Below are 23,042 nucleotides of genomic sequence, written 5' to 3'. Positions count from 1 at the left end.
ACATCCAGACCATAGCATAGTTATTTCTGGTCGCATTACGTATTGGCATCCTCTGTCTCTGACAGTGTTATTCACTGTGAGATGAATACTGTTTGTTAAAGTATACTTCTCTGATCCTGTGACTCACCAGGACCTGGGGAAGGAAAACATTTGTAGCAGGTGGCCCCAGTTGACAATGCATTTGTGCCTCTTTCAACTTGTAAGAACGCCACACTATGTTTAGTATGTAGTTCAGGTTGTGCTGCAGAATGTGTCAGGGACATGGCAGCCATTTCCATTCGGAGATTGTTTCCATTCCAAAGTGACAGCAGAGCTGAAATATGTCACCCCTAGCCTTCTGGTGCGTGTAGGAGGAGAGGTATGCTTGCTTGGCTCACAGAGTACTGTCAAGCTGGTGTTGATGGCAGCGACTGCTCTGCAGTTACTGTTAACACGGTTACTAACTTGTAGACTAGCGATGTAGCAGAGTGTGTGACGGAACAGTTGGTAGTTTGTTGTGGCCTTGAAAACATATTAAACACAATTAGTTTGCAGCAGTCCCCCTCCTTTCTGTTGTCATTTGAATGATAATAATAATAATAATTACTTACACTAATATAGCGCTTTTCTGTGACACTCCACTCAACGGGCTTTACAGGTAATGGGGACTCCCCTCCACCACCACCAATGTGCAGCCCCACCTGGATGATGCGACGGCAGCCATAGTGCGCCAGAACGCTCACCACACATCAGCTCTCAGTGGGGAGGAGAGCAGAGTAATGAAGCAAATTCATAGATGGGGATTATTAGGGTAAGGGCCATGATTGGTAAGGGCCAGGACTCCAGGGTTACACCCCTACTCTTTTCGAGAAACACCCTGGGATTTTAAATGACCACAGAGAGTCAGGACCTCGGTTTTACATCTCATCCGAAGGACGGCGCCTGTTTACAGTGTAGTGTCCCCGTCGCTATACTGGGGCATTAGGACCCACATAGACCGGAGGGTGAGTGCCCCCTGCTGGCCCCACTAACTTCCCCCACTTCCAGCAGCAACCTTAGCTTTTCCCAGGAGGTCTCTCATCCAGGTACTGACCAGGCTCACACCTGCTTAGCTTCAGTGATGTATATAAATGTAGTAAATGTCCTTTGTTTTTGTAACCATAGCAGGACCGTGCTTTACTGAGTGGACCCAAAGTTTTGGTATTGACTCGCAAATGATCTGTTTGACAAACTCAAGGACAACCCCCACACACCACCATGACCTGACAACAAGTTGTCTTGGATAAATTCTGCCTTTCCATGGAATGTGTTTCAGTAGTTAAACAGTACAGTGAAGTAAAAAAAATAGCTAATATTTCTTATTAAACAACTGTACTACAATGTACTAAACTGTACTACATATGTGACTCTAGGGCTTTTTCTAAAATTGTAACTTTTGTCTGTATCTTCCTGCAGCTGGTTAGTGTGCTATGTTGGAATGTGGTAGTGAAGTTAAAATAGATATTCACTTATTTCTAAAACTTTAAGACAAGACAAGGAATTTCGGCCCAGGGAGTTCTTTATAGAAGGGTTAAAGGGGAGCTGCAGTCCCGATTTCTCAGTCAGGTTATTAAATCTTGGTAACAAAATTAATTCATTGACGGTATAGAAAGAAATGACAAATTTTGAATGAAGTACAAAATCCTGAATTTCGTGAAAGTACTGTAAGTCGCCATGTTCTTGCAAACCGCTGGTCTTGCCTTGGGCAAGAGAGACAGTTCGCGCAAATTGTAGCCCTTCCTGCTCACTAGTCACTGGAGTGACTAATGTAATGCGATGTACGAGTGAAGACTAACAGGTTGTGCAGCAGACATTTCACTACAGAAATGTTCCAACGTGATCTGCATGCAGAGTTAACAAGTTCCATTTATCAGCAGAACTATTTCTATTGGATTAAAAGAGAGAGATTCACAAGCCTGCTTCGTTGCAATGTATTACGACTGCAACACTTCACCGTAAGATTTGTTGCCTTGTTCTGAATCCCAGAATATGGCACAGTGCATACCTGGAAATGTTGTCGATTTTGTGATGTAAATTGGAGGTTTTACAAGCTACTGTGTATGTTTTACTTTTACTGTGATTTGAAATGCACTCATCAATGCTGATTCTTTCTAGCCCCAAAATAAACAAATATCACTGCTGCTCCCCTTTAATACACTGACATGTTTCAGAAATAAATCTCTTTTAAGTTTTTGGAAAACCAAAAACCTAGTTGCATCCCGCCTAACATCACTGGGATTAGTTGGGGGTAAATGTAATGAAGAGGTTTCTGGGCCCTAGTGTCATATATTGCCCTTTTCTGGGAGAAAAGACAGTCTCATCATTAACTGTTTCTTTCTCCTGATTCAGGTCACATCTAAAACCATATAGCATGACAGTAAAAGTCTAAAGTGATGAATGTATCTTGTGATTTACAGTCCCGTATAAATGTAGGCTTTGGAACAAGAATGAATTGGTGATTTTGAAAAATCAATGAAATGAAAAAAGAGAATTACATTTTGGGAAAAGAATATAAAAAAGTATAGCGATTATTATTTTTGCTGTGTTTATTAATTTCTCTGGATACTACAAACATTTAACAGCAGCTGTTAAATTCTCAGTTAAAGGTGTTTTTTTTTTCTAACAAGAAAGCATCCCTTGAGACAAAACACTTGTTAGTACAAAGATAATCCAGAGAAGTGGAATATGCTATCCTTTGGCAGGAACAGCACTAGAAAAACAAAAACAAATAGCTCGATACTGGAGTTTGTTTACATCAGCCATTGGTCATGGCCACCCAAAAAATTACTTTTCAATCAGCAGAACTGATTACTTTATGATTATCATCTTTTTTTTGCCTCAGTAAATATGATGGACAGGTTTTAAATTTTGTGTTACCCAGACAATCAATAAAAGTAAGAGAAACCGAGTTTTTTTGGAGGATATCCAGCGTCGACCTCCCAGCAGCAAATCAGGTAATAATCTTACTAACAAACTGGGTTCTGTCTCTTTTTGTTTTGTTTGCCTGTAGGACTCTCAGATTGAAAGTGAGAGAAGCGTATACAACATCTCTGGGGGCTGTACTGCACTGGTTGTGGTCTTCCTTTTGGGAAAGCTCTACATTGGGAATGCAGGCGACAGCAGGTGAGAGGTGACTTCGGAACTGGGTCTCCGGCTGACACAAGTCCTGATGCTCATGTCTGGTCCTCGCAGTCTTCTGCGGCCTTTCAAAAACACTGGAAAGCAAGGTGGGAAATCCCAATCCCATTTCAGAACCGTTTCCTTCCGAAAACTACCATTGGTAAGAAAGTGGATTCAAAGCTTTGAGACATTAACTTATGGAGCCATTACCCAGGACTTTCCAAGACTACTTCTACAAACTCCACGCAGGTAGCTTCCCAGGTCTGGAACTGAACCCAGGGCCCCAGTGCTACAAGACAGTAAAGATAACCAGTACACCTCCAATTGAAATAATCTCAAGCTACAGTATTTCCTAACACATTTGAGGATATTAGATGGCCATTCAAATTGCACATAACCAGGTGCTGTATATGCACTTGCAGAAAAAAATGTAATTGTCCAAATCATTTTCATTTGATTTCCTTTGGTTTGAGCAAGTAGTTAGAATTACCCTTAACCAAAAATTACATAGCCAGAAATGCATGCCATCTTCAATAGAAATATCATAGTGTATGCAAAAAATTGAATAAGGTATAAAAGCTATGTATTTTGCTTTTGCCAAAAAAAATATAGTTTTAAGAAAAAAAAGTTTTTTTGTTTTTATTCAGACGTCTGTGAACTCCAGTGTAACACAGCCAGTGTGGGGTTTCCTCAGGTCAATTCTTGGAATCGGTCAGACACTTACAAACTTCCATTGACAATACTATTATAGTAACTGCTACTCCCATTTGTGCTAATTTTCCTGTAAGGCAGGAGTTCTCAGTCTTGGTCATGTACGCCCGCACACCTGCTGGTTTTCGTTTAATACCTTCTTAGTTACTGTAGCTAATTGGAGACTTTGGAGCAACTAGTTAGTTCAAGAAATACAATAATAATGAATTCTTTAAACTCCTATAGCACTATTGTAGACACTCCACTTATAGCACTTAGCTTTGTGTGCTTGTTAAGTAATGAAGCCAATTCATACAGTAGATGGGGATTATCAAGAGGCCATGATCTGGGAAAATTTGGCCAGGACTTCGGGAGTTAACACGCCTACTGTTTTCGAGAAACGCCCTGGGATTTTTAGTGACCACAGGGAGTCAGGACCTCGGTTTTACATCTCATCCAAAGGATGGCACATTTTTTTTTTTACAGTACAGTGTTCCCATCACTATACTGGGGCATTAGGACCAACACAGACCACAAAGTTAGTGCCCCCTACTGGCCCCACTAACACCTCTTCCAGCAGCAACTGTAGCTTTCCCAGAAGCTCTCCCCTCCAGATACCATATATTAGTGTAGTTGGGCATTAGAAGAAGGTGTGACAGCTTGGAACTGCCTTAATTACAGTGATTTAACCTTACAGCTATCCCCTTTTTCCTGGTGATTTCATCTCATTCCTACCCTTAACGAAACACCAATTTACACCTGTTCCTCTCCAATGTGTAAAACAAGACATAAGTAGGAGCTCTCTGCTCAGGGAGGCCTATTTACTGTCTAAAGACTCTTGACAGCAACCCAGTTGAGGGAATCTCGTTAACAAAACAGGAGCCTGCAAAATTGAAACCTAGGCTGACAGAAATTTCATTTTTGTCATTTGGGTACAAACTCATGGCCTGTCTCCCCCCCAATTTAGGCTCTCGTGTGCTACTGTGTTGTGAAGCAGTGTGCTCACCCAGGGGAATTCATTCATACAATTCATACAAGGGACTGGTTTGCTTTCAAAAGACAAGTGTAATGGAGGGCTCTGGACACAGAGAGCCTTTAGTTTGTGAGGCTGTCTCTACTGTTACTCTTCTGAAAAACAACATGTGGAGTTAAAATACTTCACATTATAACTTACTCCAGGTTAGCTGCTAAACTTGTTTGTTACCAAAGAAGGAACGGAATGGTGAGGCAGTGGTTAACACAACACTGGTGCCCTCGGTTCAATTCCTGGGGTGCTATCTTTGTGGAGTTTGTGTTTATGGAGGTTGTTCTCGGTATACTCTCCCTGTGTTAGCGTGGGGTTCTTCAAGGTGCTCTGGTTTTCTCCCACAGTCCAAAATCATACCGTTTTTTTAATTGGCCTCTGGGAAAATTGGCGTCTGTGTGTGCCCTGCGTGTCCTGCCTTGCGCCCATTGCTTGCTGGGATAGGCTCTGGCTCCCCCATCACCCTGTATTGGATAAATCGGTTTCATCCATCCCGAAAATGTATGATTGGATTATTGAAGATGGTAAAATAATATACAGTATTTGAACTTATGCTTGATTTATGTGCTCCTTCTTACCTCCAGAGTCTGTAACAGTGGTGACAGATATATGCTCCTGAATTTCAACACGCAAAAGCTAATGTCTGCTTTCAGAAAAAGGTTTGTCAGGTTTAGTCACACTGCAATGATGTCTTAGCTCAGAGAAAAAGAGGGAAAACAGCTGGGCATGTGGCTAGCACTAAAAAAAACCAAAACAAAATAATATTACAGCTAAAATTTCACTTTGCCGAGTTGAATCTGTTGATATATGTTTAAAATGTTTTAGCATAGTAATACAATCACTTCTATGTAGGACATGATACCAAATTCCAGCCTGAAAAACATCAGCAATGTACAGTAGGATCCTCTCATTAAGAAAACAATTTCTCCTGGAAAGAAACTTTAAGAATATTTCTCCGTGGTCTAAAAACAATATCATAAGCAATTCTAAGAGGGACTCCTTAAACTGAAAATGTTTATGAAAGAATATTTTCAAACGACAGCAAAGAGGAATGGGGAACCGTTTTAGTTTATGATACTGAAAGACCAAAATGTTTAGAGTGGGATTCTCAATTATTAATGAAAATCAATTTCATTTGTGTTCGTTCTGCTATGTGGGAGAAGGCCCCCCACTCGCTTTTTAAATCTTATCACAGCATTAACAGAACTGGATTAGGAGTATTGCATCTGGACTAATAACATCCTGTCTGTCTCGAATAATTCCATTATTCTGCCCCTGACCCATTCAGTCACAGAGCAATCCACTCACGTCCGTCTTATTTTGAAAGATGTCTTGAGAGTCTTTACCCTCCCCATCCCCCTCCTCTACCAAAATAAGATTTCAGCTAATGAGATTTCATGACTGATTTTGCCAGTCATATTCTTCATGTTGGGTGTACACCATCGCGTAGAAATCTGCTTTTCCGTGTTTTTGTTTGTTTTTTAGTTCCAACTTGAATTTGTTTCTTTTAACATTTTTTTTTATTTGTGGTTTTAAAAGACACAATCAAACTGCTGTACCCCAAATTGCTCTGCCATATGTCGTGGTGAGTTTTTCTCAGATTCATAAATCTACCACCAGGACAATGAAAGCTGGCAGCCCTGTGTTAATGGCATGCTTTTGGCAATAGAAAACTCCCTGGCGAGAATCCAGCCACAATATAATTTGTATGCAAATTAAAAAGCCCTGTTGTTATAAGTTCAGCAGACCCGATGGCTACATTTATTCTCAAGCTGTATGGCTGTTGTGGAAACGGAGCAAAACTGAAGATTAGGTAAAATAAGGTGCAGGAAACTGATTTGGCCAGAGGTTGCTGAATGTGTCCAAGCTTTCTAAGTCGTGAAAGAGACCATTGTGGAGTGTCCAAAAAGACTGGCAGAACGGAAGACACAAAATTCAAAATGTCAAACCTAGTTAAAATTTCCATGAAGAATTTCCTGGGAAGATATTCCTCTATTGTTCAAACAGCAGCAAATAAAGCTGTTCTTCATTCCGTTATACCTGAAACTAACTGCTTAACCAGTAGTTCACAATCCCTTGTCTTAGTGTTGCAGGACCATTCACTTTTGGGCTACAATTGAACCCTTAATTTAGGATAAGATTAATATGAACATTTTGTTCAGCTTTCAAACATGTTGGAGGTCACCCTGGCATTTTGTTAGCAAAATAAAATCCCAATCATTTGGGAGTAAATTGCAAATATATAGCTAGCCACTGTATCAGCCTGCAGCTCACAACTGGCAGCCCCACTGAAGCTCAGCAGGTGTGAGCCTGGTCAGTACCTGGATGGGAGACCTCCTGGGAAAAACTAAGGTTGCAGTTGGAAGAGGTGTTAGTGGGACCAGTAGGCTCAATCTGTGGTCTGTAGTATGATATTAATGCTCCAGTGTAATGACAGGGATGCTATACGTTAAAAAAGGCGCTGTTCTTTAAATGGGACGTTAAATCAAAATTCTGACTCTCTGCGGTCTTTAAAAATCCCAAGGCGTTTCTTGAAAAGTGTAGGAGTGTTACCCTGGTGTCCTGGCCAATTTTCCCCCTGGCCTTTGCCAGTCATGGCCTCCTAATAATCCCGATCTCTGAACTGGTTTAATCACTTTATGCTCTCCTCCCCACTGATAGCTGATGTGTGGTGAGCGTTCTGGTGCACTATGGCTGTCGTCGCATCATCCAGGTGGATGCTGTACATTGGCGGTGGTTTAGTGGAGTCCCCCCTGTAAAACACTTGAGTGGAGTGTCCAGAAAACTGTAGGAAACAGTAACAAAAGACTTACTAGAGACACTGTAAAATGGCAGCAGTGGTTGTGGGAATGCAGTTGTAATTTGTAATTGTAATTTAATGCAAAATTAGTTATGATAAAGCTACTGTAGGTTTTGACTGCTAATAACTTACATATTTATTCTTTATTCGTAAAGGTTCCATATTTTTAATCTTTTTTTAACCTGTTCAACTGAAACCAAATGTGTTTATTTTATATTTTAAAAAATGAGCCAAAAATATAAGATTTTTACAGTTTCAATGTAACAGTAACTGCAACACTTGTTTCTGTCCCTGTTGCTGTCTTTTTGTGAAGGGCTATTATCATCCGGAATGGGGAAATTATCCCAATGTCTTCAGAATTTACCCCAGAATCTGAACGGCAGAGACTTCAGTTTTTGGTAAGAGACCGTGCTTTACGAAGTGTATTATTTTAAAATTTAATTTAATGTGGCATTTATGGTAGAATAATAGTTTTCTTTTGTATGAGGCTTCCCTGTTTTGACTCCTCCTTAATAAGGGAAAGAACGTTTAATGAACTGACCACACGTCATCAATCTAGATGATGAGTATAAATTTGTTTCAATTGCTTGGTAATTATAAAATAATTCAAATATTGCTATTCTAGACTATGAACAATGATAAACTATAACAAATAATGCAAAGATCTAAAATAAAAATGGCACAGTATGTAGGAAAACAAGAATACTGCTTCTCATTTATAGTACAGTAGTTACATTGTTACAGTTAGGTACTATCCAGTACTGAAGGTTCTCAACACACGAGCCTTTATTATAAAAGGGTTAAAATGTAATAAAAATAAAAATTAAATTCCTTATCCAAGAAGATGTCAGAAAAGTAGAATCTTGGCAATGCTTTACAAAAGCTTAGCTTGGAGTGAAATTGTCATATGAAAAAACAGGACAGTAGGTATAGTATAAATGAAAGTTCATAAAGTCGTTTCTCATACAGGAGGGGCCACTCTACATATGATGGGATTGACCGATAGAATGATTGATAGGAAAAATCATAGTTTTGGCTTCACTGTCCCAGCTGAAAGGACATTGTCATTTCTACTGACAAGATTTACTAAGCATTTCTGTAATATTTCAGTCTTAAATTCCGACTTCTCTGCTGAACATTTCTAAAGAGAATATTTTATAGCTCAGTTCAGTTAAATCCAGTTCATTGGTCATAGGCAGAAGTGCAATGAAATGCTTATTTGCATGCATGCTCCAATACGAAGACATCAAGGAAACGCCAAAGCATAAACACAGAACAGCATCAGCAACAACAACAAAGTCAAATAACATACAATTTAAATACAAGTCAGCAAACCCACCAGTGTGAGCCAGTGGTAGATTCAGTAATCTGGCAGCTTGTGGGAAGAAACTGTCTCAGAATCTGGAAGTTTGTGCCTTTCTGCTCCTATAACGCGTATCTGAGGGCAGGGGAGAGAAAAGTGAGAAACCAGGATGACTGGTGTCCTTAGCAATACTCCCAGCCTTCCTGAGACAACGAATTGTAAAAATGTCCACAATAGAGGGGAGCTGTTCTCCAATGATGGACCGGGCTGACCTGATCACCCTCTGTAATGCCTTCCGGTCAGACAACGAGCTGCTGCCAAACCATTCTGTAATACCACACGTGGGCACACTTTCATTAGCGCACCTGTAGAATGAAGAAAGAATAGTTGAAGACAGACCAAATTTTCTCAACTGTCTGAGGACGTAAAGGCACCATTGTGTCTTCTTTGTAGGTCCATTTACATGCTCGGATCGCGTTAAAAGCAGCCATATCACCCTGCAACTCACAACTGGCAACCCACTGGAGCTCAGCAGGTGTGAGCCTGGTCAGTACCTGGATGGGAGACCTCCTGGGAAAAACTAAGGTTGCTGCTGGAAGAGGTGTTAGAGGGGCCAGCAGGGGGCGCTCACCCTGCAGTCCATGTGGGTCCTAATGCCCCAGTATAGTGACGGGGACACTATACTGTAAACAGGTGCCATCCTTCGGATGAGACGTAAAACCGAGGTCCTGACTCTCTGTGGTCATTAAAAATCCCAGGATGTTTCTCAAAAAGAGTAGGGGTGTAACCAAATTTCCCATTGGCCCTTACCAATCATGGCCTCCTAATAATCCCCATCATTACTCTGCTCTCCTCCCCACTGATAGCTGATGTGTGGTGAGCGTTCTGGCGCACTATGGCTGCTGCCGTATCATCCAGGTGGGGCTGCACATTGGTGGTGGAGGAGGGGAGTCCCCATTACTTGTAAAGCGCTTTGAGTGGAGTGTCCAGAAAAGCGCTGTATAAGTGTAAGCAATTATTATTATTATTAAATCATTAGTAATGATACCCAGGAACTCAGCTCTGATCTTTGTAATAACTTTATTTCCTAAACTGCTTTTACTCTTTTATGTGGGGAACCCAACATTGGGTTGAAACGGTCCAGTTAAGCATTCATTTTCAACAACTTACCTTTCCCTTAAGGTCTAAGGTTTTTGTTGGTCTGTACCAGCCTTTTGTTCTAAAGCGAGGAACGTCTGCTCTGTGTCTGTAAACCAAGAAACACTAAAATTCATTGTCTGCCTGCTAAAGTGTTTTACCACAACAGATTTAGCAAAGGAGGAGCTGATCTTGCTGAATGTATCTGGAACAATTCTTGAGGCTGTTTCCAAAAGCTGGGGGTTTAAATTTCTGCTCAGCTAAGGGGTGTAGACATCATTAGCTAACAGGGTTCTTGGCACCAAGGGAAGTGACATGGCCCACTGAGACTTTTTAATGACCTTTTTAAGGATATTGACCAGTTTGGGAGGTGGGGGAGTATCAGTATGGAAAATGAGAAGAAGCTAATCATCTGTGGAGTAACTCCGGGCAGTGTATGTGCTGAAGTCAACAGCAGTGCAATATTATTTCATATGTAATGAAATGTACTGTTTTCACCCTCAACTGCCTGCCTTAGACTGATTGACTGAACTGCCACACTGACTTGATAATATGCAAACCTAGATGTGTGCTTGCTAATATTTTCTGTTGGCTCTATTATCTGATGTAGTTTGTGACATAACCTTAAACTGCAGGAGTTATTAATTCTGCAAGTTAAAAATGACTGAATGTGTGACTTTTGACTACTTTTGATTACAGAATGTGCCTCAAACAGACTAAATCGGTTCTCTTTTTCTCTATTTATCTGAAAATGTGTGTTCAAATGTAATTTATATTGAGTAACGTTGTAGGTATTTGTGACGTTTAAGAAACATTTTAAATCCTGGACAGAATTGAACAATTATTTATTTTTAATCTTTTGTCTCCGTGTGGCTTGATCAAAAGCGATTTATTATCTCAGATGAGCTGAAAGCCTCGGAGACGAGCTGAATAACAACGAAAAAGTTTAGAACGCCGTCCGTAAAAACTCAAATCCAGGAAAGTCATCCTAGAACTGCCTGATATTATCACAGTGCCCTGTTTGGAATTCTGATGCAGGAGTGCTTTTATTAAAGATCACTCCTGCATTTAAAAGTCCTGAAGAGATTAAAGAAATATTGTACAAGATGTGTTGTTTCCTTTGGTGTTCCTTCTCACTATATTATAACTAGATTGTGATTTTTTATGTTGTTTATGTTGAATGTTGTGCTGGTCTAGAGCCCAGGGAGAATTGTCTCCTAGGGAGATGTAAAAAAAGATACATCAGAATACATCCCCAATTCTTTTTTAAGACAGTGTTTTATCTTTTTATCAGCATATTTCCCTGGTTGAAACATGCAAAACAACTGTCTAAATGACCTGAAATAAATGTTTCTTAATTTTAGTAAACCATTAAAAGAAATGTGGAGTGACCAAACTAGAACCAACAATCACTTTACAATACACTGGGAGGCTTAGTCAAAGAAGAAATCTGGAAAATAAATGGATATAAATGGAAAGCTTAGGATAATAGATAATTTGTTTCACTCTGTGTAGTTGGCGGTTCTCAAACCAGTGAGATCTGGGAAAACCTTTATAATGCCATTCCTCTAGTTGAACTTGCTGCTCATATTAGAGAGGGTTGAGCACTCTCTCTAATATGTGTGACAGTGTTTTAACTTTTAGTCGAATGGATGCAAAGCTGTCAACTGCTTCCAATCACTTGGAATGGTGGGGGTTGTTTCTGGGAACACATACCTGTATACATTTAACAAAAATAATGTAAGATACGTCAACCAACACAAAATGGAACCTAACACTGCAGAGCGCCCACCTATAACCAGGCCTGTATAAAGGCTCCGTATGTCAGTGATCTGGTATAGTGGAATTAGGGCGTTTATTTCTAGTAGGGAGCTGCGTCAGCATGCGTAGGCTGCAAAGGAACAAGGTTTATTCCATGCTGAAAAAAGAAGAATAGAAACGCAACGTTTCAGCTATGGAGCCACCTTCGTGTAGAGGAGCCTCTCCTTCTTCTCCTTCTTCGAAACATTGCGTTTCTTTTCTTCTCTTTTCAGCATGGAATAAACCTTTAGTTGTTACTTTGTCCTTTGTCTAGTCAACTGGTGGGACACTTGTTTCCGAAAATTGGAAGCCCACCAAAATGTAGGATCTTTTTCTTGGTCCACTACAATATTTATGCTTTTATTTCCGTTCTGTGTTCCAGGCCTACATGCAGCCTCACTTATTAGGGAACGAATTTACCCACTTGGAGTTCCCCAGGAGGGTGCAGCGAAAGGAGGTGGGCAAGCAGATGTTGTACAGGGACTTCAGCATGACAGGCTGGTGAGTTCAGTTAATGCTCCCTTTATTAAAACTACACGTAGTGACACAGCATTCAGAAAAGCAAAATAATCCTCAGATCTTAGAATCTGCTGCTCATCCTTCAGTGTGCACCTTGATTATTTCTTTTACAATGTGAATGTTGTCATTTTCTAATAACATGATAATATATGATGCTATAATACTATGAGGTTTCTTGGCCAGGCGAAATGCTGCAAATGTCGTCTTCTTCAGCCATCCTGCTGTAGATCGGCTTGTACTGTCTGTAGTTTCAGGATCATTGTCGTGCTGTGTGAGGCTCTTTTGGTTGAGCCTTAGCTGCCGAATGGATGGCCTGACATTCCCCTGCAGACTTGGCTGAAAGAAGTCTGAGCTCACCGTTTCTGCCACTGTTGACAGGCCATCCAGATCCTAAGGAAAAGCAAAGCTCCTCCATATCATGATACTGCCACCTCCATGCTTGACATTTAAAATGCAGTTCATCCATCCAAAGGGAGGTTCATTTGGTTTTCGCCAAATTTCTGGATAGTATTCAGAGGTAAAGGAGAAGTCTCACTGAAGAGCACCTGGATGATCCACAATACGACTGAAAGAAATGTTCCCTGGAAAGATGAGTCGAAAGCTCAACTTTTCGGCCACAAAGATAAATGTTTTATGTGGAGAGAACCAAATCTGGCCTTCCATAGTCTCCTAAACTCCTTAGATAACCCCAATAAAATATTAAAGCAGAGTCTGAAACAAGCTGTTCATGCTTAAGGAGGCCCTTAAATGTCACGAGGAGGAATGACATTTTGAAGCACTTCTGGAAGGAGAAATGGACCAAAACTTGTGAAAGCCAAAATGAGAGACTCATAAATAGTTACAGGAAAACCTAATTGAGATCATTACTGCTGACAGAGGCACCAAAAGTTACTAAATCTAAAGTGTTGGGCTACTTATTCACACGAGGATATGTACCGATGGATCATTTTTCTTAGATAAGTCATCCAAATATATTTGATATATATTTTTCTCGGCACTGTACAATAAATGCTCACAAGTTTTGTCAGAGACGCTGAAAGCATGTTCTAATTCAGATGAAATGGGCAGGAATGTTTATTGACTGTGGCTTTTAGAGCTCGCAAATCCATATGCGTCCATTTGATCTTTTTCCCTGCCTCCTGCCTGTGTAGACGGGATTGCTTGAAACTGCAAGGGAGTGGACAGGCTCCGTGCCCAGAGTGGTTGTATGTTTTCTTTTAAGGAGCTGGCTTGACTGATGGGCCATAGATCAATAGAAATTAATTCATTGGATCTGAGACAGGGGCTTATTAGAGAAGCCTCGAACAGAATCCCCCCGAGAGCACATCTAATAAACCAGCCCCATCTGATGCTCTTCATTACCATTTACATAGATCCCCAGGCATTGCAGAGAAAATGTGTCCATGCCCCTTTGTGTGGAGAAATTCTGCGTCAACAGGAAAGTCCGCGGAATGAGACGGGAAAGAAATACAGGCCAGGAGCTACAAGTTTAAGATTAAAGCACAGAAGTGTTTCGTAAGAAGGTTCCACATCTGTTGTTCCCAGCCACTGTCGGCAAAAAAAGCGAGCAAGTCCTTCTTCTGAGTGTCTTTCATAACCGCAAAGGTTTTGTTACATCAAAAAATGCCACATTCTGAAGAAAACTCTTCCTGACTTCTGCTGGAAGTTAATTTCTGCGTACATTTACTTACACGTCAACTGTGCATCAAGCTGTAGTTTAGATTTTTGTAGGTGCCAATGATTATCGAAAGTAAAGACGTATTTGTAATAATTCTGCTATTTTGTAGTTTTATTAGTTATAACGGAACAAAATGCAGGTACTGTAGTTTTCAAGTTACACGGCAGAGAAGATGGAGTAACTCGAAAAACAAATCAGTAAATCAAAAACTAGTTTTCCATAAAAAGACAAATAAGAACTGTAGGAGGGATGTGTTCTAAGTCCACTCCCAAATGAAAATGAGTACAAATTTATTCAAGGAAGAAGGCTGTTCCTTTGCAGCCTATGCAAGCTAACACTGTTCTCTACTTGAACGTAATTTTATTTATTTAGCAGAGGTGAGAAAATGGAAGATGGCAAAGGCTGTCTGTGTGTCACCCACGTGATTTAATTAAGATGACTATATTCTCGCAAGCATTAGGCCAAATTGCATGTTGGTGTCCATGCCAAAGCACATTAGAGTGATACAAATACGTTCTCCTAAATTAGGTATTCTTGAATTGCCAGAAACTAAAAATGCTCATCTAATTATAGCCAAAAAGGTCATTATCACCTAAACATTACATATATTACACTTTCTACAGTACATACCGTATAAATTCTTGTTAACCTGGTATTTGTGACTAAAACACATCATAACACATAAAGGTTACAGAAATAGCTTTGCACAGAATAAGGTCAAAATGGCATACTCTATCCATGCAGACACAGAAAGTAGGCACTGGGCATCAGTGATGTTAACCCATAGCGTGGGATTCATTTTTAAATAGTCAATTAAAATGGGCAGCCTTGAGATCTTGACAGATTGCCTTTCACTCCAGAATATCTGGCAACATTTTGTTTTCTATTAGATAGTAAGATTCTATTTCTATTTCTATTTCTATTAGATTGCCAGGACACTACTCCTCTGTGTGCACATACTCCAGAAGGAACACGTGATTTTATCCAAGCCTATTTAAAGATGCAGGGGCAGGCAGAGAATCCTACCGCAGAGTAGGAGTCAGGCTGCAGAGCCAGCGCATTGAAATGATTGATTGTTCGCCCTGTGCTTGTTCTGAATGTTCGATAGACTTCCAGTGTTTTGATGGAGTGGCGGGGACAGAGAACTGACCTGAATTGGACTGCACAGCTCATGATAGTGATTAATTGGTCCCACACTTGAAAGTACGAACAGCGCACATCCAGTAATGTCCAGCGATTCAGGAACAAAAGATTGTGGCCTTATCTGTGACAAAAAAAAAATTCTCATGAACCAATCATTTCTGCCTGGCATACTAAATAATGCAGAAAATGGAATATGAAATGTGAAAATGTGTTAAACATTTTCTAGCAGGACACAATAATGTCAAACCTAAAGACAAAAGCTTGGAAGATGTAGATTGCAGAGCATAACAAGAGCAATAATAATTCAATTTAAACCAAGAGTTGCCTGCCCAAATTCTACCCTGAAATACAGTCCAAATGTCTAGCTTGTAATTTTAATTCTACAGACCACAAAGGTGTAAGCACAAAATATGGTACAACCAAAAAACACATTACAATACATGAGCTGAACCTAAACTGTAGCCCCTTCACATCAAAGAGATGTCTATTCAGACTGCGTTGCTAGCACAGTGAATGCTGATGAACCTTATGTGGCACATTACCATACTGTGGATCCTATATTTTATAGCCACCAGACTTTAAGGAAGACATTTCCTTGGGAAATAGGTCACCATTCTTGAAATCCCACCTCTTTGTGGCACATCACATATCAGATGAGTTGTAATCTAAATCCATGTGTGATTAGTAAAAGGAAGTTTTCTGTTCTGGTGTGCTCACATGACTCTCAAACATTTCTGTATTACTGACAGACTTAGCTAATTTCTTTATGTGGGACACCTAATGTTTAATGAAGATGCAAGTAACTTTTGTAATATGGTTGTTAAATGTAAAAGGCTGTTACTGTAAAAGAAAAGAATAATGCCCATGACCTCTCGTAATATAACTTTTAGTTGCATTAGGTGTTGAGGGGCAGAATCAATGAAGCAGCCATATTTTTTTGAAAGGCTGGAAAATCCCAGCTGCCACTGCACAGGTGCAGTTTGTCCTTCAGGCGCATGTGCAGTACAAGCAGGGAGAGGTCCATGTTGGTCTCGTCCTTGTGGGCATGTCCATCCAGAACACTGGACATTGTATATGCATGAACATTGAACATGTCCATCCAGAACACTGGACATTGTATATGCATGAACATTGGACGTGTCCACCCAGAACACTGGACATTGTATATGCATGAACATTCGGCCATTGTCCATCCAGAAGTGTGCCTCATGAGACAAAATCTGTTTTCTACCTCTGTTAGCTGCAACAGTCTTGTCCGCTAAGTTGAGCCTGTGAGGTTAAAAGCCTACTAACATGGGAGAGTAGCACTGTCATAGATACCAGCTTCTGATATATCCCAGTTGTCTCTTGATACGTACTACAGGCTTGAATAAAACAGTCCCGTTCGTGTGCACAAATGATACCAGTCATGCCCCTGGGCTTGGACAACAATTCTGGGAGGGCCTGCGACACAGGCTATTTATGATTGATGATCAGTGGATAAACTGGAATTCACTCCAAAAACTACTAATACTGGCTGCAGGTTCACTTGATCTTCTTTCCTCCCCACGTCTTTGGTGGTCATTAAAGCCAGAAAGGTGCATGTTGAGTTTTCCATCAGAATATGACCAGAGTTTGTGATGCACAATGTGGTCCTCTGATTCTAGTACATTTGGTTGTAAAAAGCTCATGCATTTTCTACCAGCTAAATTTTGGCTATGCAAATAGCACATTGATGATCATTTTGCATGATCAAGTAGTATTGTCTCCCTGTCAGCTCCAGATGACTGATATAAACTTCTCTGTACTATGATAGTAGGGCTCAGGAGGAAATTAAAGAGTTGTTTATTATGTTGCAGCTACAAAATTGTGGAGTTCTCTGTCCAGTCATATTGAAGGTTCACTCACAGTGGCTACCTTTCAATCAAGGCTAAAAATCTATTGTATGTATTTATAGTCAAGATATCTGACTTGAAATTGATGTGATAGAGGTTTAAATCAGTATTTATCTATCTGTTTTGGGCATTTTGAGGATTTTACATTTCTTCTTCTGTTAATTTGTGTGTCTGTAATTTTTATGCCTTACTCTCTATTTTGATAAAGCTTGAATCTTGAATCTGGCACCAATTACATTCTACAGTATGAAGAATAAGATTTAAATTATACAGAAATGAGTGAAGGCAAAAAGTTTTCCGTAATTCTTTGAGTCACTCTTAACAGAATATTGTAACATGGACTCATATTTCTAGTTGGCTAAAACAATGTGTTTTTGTTTTCAACATTTTGTATATAGCTGAGAGCTTTCAGGCTACTGCAAACCCGTTAATTTACTGCTGCTGATTCTACTCTGAAAGTCATCAGGCAGGATTTCTCCTTAACAGACAGATCCTATAATATTCTGATTTTCTAAACAATGAACATCAGGTCCAGCTTTCTCAATCTAATTCAAAAAGCATAGGATATTAAAAAAACCTGTTCTCTCAATTAGCTCTTTGTTTTAGTGTTGCAGAGCGCGTTCAAGTAGTTTATGATGTCAGTACATTAGTTATCTCCACCTCCCTCTAGATTCAGCTTATGTGGACACACTAGTGTTAAAGGAGAAAAAGAGTACCCGATAAAGACCACAGTTAAGAGCACTGTAGAGGAGTTTGCCTCTTTTGAGCCCAACAAATCTCTGAACAGTGCTGTGTGTGCCTGCCATTATTTCTCTGTCTGATTCAGTGTACCACTCGTGTTCTCCAGAAAGAAAAAGATGGAAAACTTTTTCTTGCAGTCCAGTGTTCGTCTCGTCTTAACGATTTTAAGCTACAGTACCTTACTTGGCCTCACTGTCTGTAACTTGATATAACGTGATAGTGGGCAGTTGAATTCAATAGCTTCTCAGCGGTCCAACTCTGCCCTCCTGAAGAGAAACAAGTAAAAAAACATATTTGGGAATATTGCAAATTCAAAATCTTAAAAAGAGATCAAAGGTAATAGACTATTTATTTATGAGTAGTCCTTGAAGGTGTAAAGCAGAAAAACCTGGTAAAGCAGGAATTTTAAAGCTGAAGTATTAGTGATATACATCGCAATTACAACAGTATAACAATTATATTTTATAACTTGTAATCTATTTTGATTTTTTTTTTGCAGTGCTGTAAAATCAGTTTAAGGAGCTACCTGAAATGTACATGAAGTGACAATGCACAGAAGTAGCTTTGTTGTTATTTTAGAAACTCCCACTGTGCATGTACTATGGTCTGATTGTGTGATACAGCAGATACGCAGCACTGATCTTGACTTAGAGATATATTTAGAAATATTCTGATTTCAAAGTTTTCTCCTTTAATTATTTTAATTATGAGCAATATGTAACCCAAGGAAGGAGTTAGAGCACTTCTTCAGCTGCTGTGGATATATAAGGAAGAGAAAGTACAGTACAGAATGAACAGTACAGACTAAATGACATTCCTGTCCTCTGTCCCCACATGGTTTGCAGTTGCTAAACTATTTACTGCTGTACAAATAAATCTGGGAGACACTCTGTGGCAGTTTTGTATTTTGCAAAGGGCACGATAGCAAATATAACTGGCACAGTCTGCCCCTGCTGTCATCACAGTATTATCATTTGTAAAACAAACTGGGATATTCTACATCTGTATTTATATAATACTGTAGGAAGTATTGTAGCTAAACAGGGTTGTGTAGACTTGGGACTTGTTTTGTTTCTGTTATGGGATAGTTCTTTTTCTATCTGCGTAATACAATCTCATTATCCTAAATTACAGCACCATACAGACGTTGAGAGAAATCTGTGTGTAGGTATTCTCCGAGATAAAGTATACAAGCTTGCTATCTGCCTTTTAGATTTCATTTGCAAATCATATTTCACTGAATGTGAAACCATTTTAAAAAATCACCAAGAAACATTCAGCATTTCTTTGCTGAGCTGTGGTATCCTGTACAGTATCTTGACTGTAAGAAAATGCTGATCCTGTGCTTTATGACTTAAATGAAGGTGAATGCTTTTTACCCAGTAAGGTACTGGAAATCGTTCCAAATCAACTTCTATACAGTAATACAATTTTAATTGTAAAACTGACCTGAATACCTTGGTTAAATAAACATTATTAAATCACCATACTCTTAATTACATTGTCATTTAGGATTAAAGTATACATGTCACACAGCAAACTATATCCAAGTATGTGGCTGTTCTTTAGTTTTATCTGAATTTTTTTTTAAAGTAAGAAGTCTACAAATATAATACATTTAAGATGCTGTAAAAAGTAACTGCCTGTGAGATTGTGATGTCAATCCTGTACATATAGAGACAATAAAAGTCCTAAATTGTCCCCCAGAAAAGTATATTCCTTCTAAGACCTTCCATCTGTTGTTTCTTTTTCATCTTCTGGAGCTTGGTTCTGAATGATTTATTCATCTCGGGAAGTAGGAACATACGAGTCTTGCTAGCGAGTGAAGTACGAGGTATTTCCTCCCCTGCAGCTAACAGCAGGTCAATGGTGTCAGGCTGGCTTATGCTAGTTAAAATGCATCAGTTAAGGCGAATCTCATTTGCATATGTAAATCATTTGAAATCGAGCTCCAGGGTTTAAAAACTTGTGCAGGAGAGACGGGGTACAGAAATGACAGAGGAAGCTGAGGTGTAAGTAAAGAGATCTGAAACATAATCAAAACAGGTGAGTTGACTCTATTGTCTGTATTGGCCATCCCTCCTACCTCCTATATTCTTCTGTATTAATGCTTCTTATATTCATAGCAGTTTGATTCTTTTGTTCGTCTGGTGAATCTCTCACCTCCCAGCTCAGTGACACACACTTACTCAGACGGAGGTGAAGTCTCCTATGCCAAAAGGCCAGCCCCCTGATGCAGGATAATGCAATGATAGCCATTTGCCTTTGGGATATTCTTGGAAAATATGTCACCATTGTAACAGGCTCAGCTAAACTTTGTCTCTCACATCTCTCAGAAATGAAGCTGATGTATTTCAGAATGAAGCAAAGTAAAAAGCTAGGTTATAGTGCCTTCAGAGTTGATACTTAAGAAGCCATATGCCTTTTTTGTGGTTGTCAGAAATTAGTGTTTGTTGCTAATCATGTTTATTTTAAGGTTAAGCATTTAAGGTTAAAGAACACAGAAAACCATCATATACCCCTTTTTAAATAAGTTTACTAAATGGTGTGTTTTTGCACAATTCTGCACAATGCACAAAAACGTGTTGTTTTTGCAGTTAAACTTAGGATTTAAAAGGAGCTGGGAGATTTTTAAAACAAAGGAGGAAAAATGCAACTCTCCTCCAACGTACTGTAATTAATGGTCAGACTGTAGAAATTGTCACAACTACAAGTACTTTTTTTCTCAATAGACTAAGCTATCTCAAGGCTGATAGGACCATCCTAACACTTTTCTACACGTCTTGTATTGAAAGTGCCTTAACATACTGTCTCACTTGCTGGTTTGGTAACAGTACCATTGATTGGTACTGTTTCTGGTTTCTATAGCTTCTGATTCTGGTTCTCTTTCCATACTCATCCTTCTTGATCTCAGTGCTGCCTTTGACACTGTTGACCATAACATCTTGCTTTCTCGTCTTGAGACTGTGTTTGGAGTCTCTGACACTGCCCTCAAATGGTTTAAGTCTTACCTCACTGATCGCTGTCACTTTGTCTCTCTCAATGGGTACAGGTCTGAAATTGGTCTTGTCAAGTCTGGTGTCCCCCAGGGCTCAATACTGGGCCCCTTGCTCTTCAGCATTTACATGTTCCCACTTGGTCAGCTTTTAAGATCACATGGCCTCAGCTTTCATTTTTACGCTGACGATACTCAAATATACATCCATACCAAACCCGACACTGATGTGGCTGTCTCTATTCTATCTAATTGCATCTCTGACATAAAAATTTGGATGACTCAAAACTTCCTTCATCTTAACTGTGACAAGACTGAAGTCATGCTTATTGGTACCCCCCATCAACTTCGTAAAGCCAGTCCTGTAACCCTGTCTGTAGATGGCTCTGTACTTGAGCTCCAATCAAAATTGAAAAACCTTGGGGTTATATTCGATTCTGGCTTAACATTCGACCCACATGTACAGCATACTGTCAAAACATCTTTTTTTCACCTTAGAAATATCGCAAGACTACGCCCTATGCTATCATTAACTGTGGCTGAAAAGCTGATCAACATATTTGTATTCTCTCGAATTGACTACTGCAATGCTCTGCTCCCTGGGGTATCTAAATCTACTCTGAACAAGCTGCAGTATGTCCAAAATTCAGCAGCCAGAATCCTGACCAGATCTAGTGCAAGTGTTCACATTACTCCTATCCTGGAGTCCTTGCACTGGCTTCCGGTCAAATTCCGCGTAGACTTTAAAATCCTCATGCTCACCTACAAGGCTTTACATGGCTTGGCACCTCAATACCTGTCTGAACTTTTATCGCCCTACTCCCCACCTCGCAACCTCCGCTCTTCAAATTCTGCCCTCCTTACTGTCCCCCAAGCCCGTCTACATTGTATGGGCGACAGGGCCTTCTCCTGCTATGCCCCCAAGCTCTGGAACTCCTTGCCCAAGGATATTAGAGAGTCACCTTCTCTAAACTCCTTCAAATCCAGACTCAAAACCCTCCTTTTCAGAAAAGCCTTTACTTAACTGGTTCCATTCTTCACCCCTCTGCTCTTCTTAATACCATCTTCCACGGTCTCCTCTATTGTTATTGTTGTATTGTTGTAATTATAATTGTGTCCTGTCTTGTGAAATTTTCTTATTTATTGTTGTAGTCTTCTTATTTATTGTTATTGTCATCCTGTAAAGCGCTTTGAGAAGCCACCTTTAAAGGCGCTATATAAAATAAAGTTTATTATTATTATTATTATTATTGTAACAGGCTGGAAAAACTAGTCAAAATAAGTAGCAAATTAATTGTGGCAAATCAAATCTACGAACAGAGGGTGGCAAAGAAAGCAAAGTGTTTTATAGAATGTGTCTCTCATCCCGACCATAGAAAGTTCACACCTTTCCAGTCCAGGTGTAATACTAATAGACACAGAAAATATTTCACCTCCCCCTGCAATATCTCTTTGAACAATGTTTCGGAACTATCTTCTCCCTTATCTTGCTGTAACACTATTGCACTGACCTCTTGCTTGGTAAAATTGTGTCTGTCATTGTGTGGTTATGTTGGGAGAGTGCAGTAAAACTTAATTTTCCCAATGGGACAGTAAAGCTTGAATTGAATTGTTAGACACATAAAAGTGCCTCATTCTTCAAGGGTAACTGCTTGAAGTTGCACACAGATTTAACATGTTTTCTCTAAATGCTGTTTTTTTGTTCTCTGCTGTGTTTGCAACATTTTTGTTTAAATTAAAAGAGAGGGTAAAATGTACAATACGTTGATTCAGATATAGAAACGTTGCACATACAGTAGTGAAATAATCTCAGAAAATGTGTGGTATTTTCTGTTTTGTCTTCTGCATTTGTGATGCAGGTGGAAGGTGTGCCTTGTCACTCAAGAGTCACAGTAAAATCTCCAGTCACCCTCTGATAACAAGCTAAGAACACTGAGTACCTCGTTGAAATTAACTGTGTATCTTAATAATGACAGCTGTCTTTTGGACCCTATTTGCTTGTGGCACATGGGACAAATCACTGGTTTAAATGAGGACAATGAACTTGTGAAGAGCTCTTTGTGGTAAATGTAGCTAAAAGTGCTATTAACAGGAAACAAAATGAATACAGCGAATTTCACTTTCACAAGAGCAGAGCCGGAATTCAAAATGACCCATCTCTCCCTCCTAACTGGCACTCCCAGGGTGCTTTCTAATTGTG

The 23,042-nt window shown here is 39.7% G+C and overlaps 1 protein-coding gene across 1 annotated transcript in view; it reads left to right on the top strand.

The window, feature by feature from the left end:
• ppm1h (protein phosphatase, Mg2+/Mn2+ dependent, 1H) overlaps positions 1 to 23,042 on the top strand; it is an 85,049-nt gene that overhangs the window by 42,945 nt on the left and 19,062 nt on the right. The window contains exons 4-6 of the mRNA XM_015353294.2: positions 3,029 to 3,141; positions 7,966 to 8,050; positions 12,275 to 12,393. Of these exons, the coding sequence (XP_015208780.1) occupies positions 3,029 to 3,141; positions 7,966 to 8,050; positions 12,275 to 12,393 (317 nt within the window). The remainder of the gene's footprint in view (positions 1 to 3,028; positions 3,142 to 7,965; positions 8,051 to 12,274; positions 12,394 to 23,042) is intronic.

This window comes from Lepisosteus oculatus, chromosome 7, assembly GCF_040954835.1.
Source record: "Lepisosteus oculatus isolate fLepOcu1 chromosome 7, fLepOcu1.hap2, whole genome shotgun sequence".
NCBI classification, from domain to species: domain Eukaryota; kingdom Metazoa; phylum Chordata; class Actinopteri; order Semionotiformes; family Lepisosteidae; genus Lepisosteus; species Lepisosteus oculatus.
This window is presented reverse-complemented; position numbering and strand designations above follow the sequence as displayed.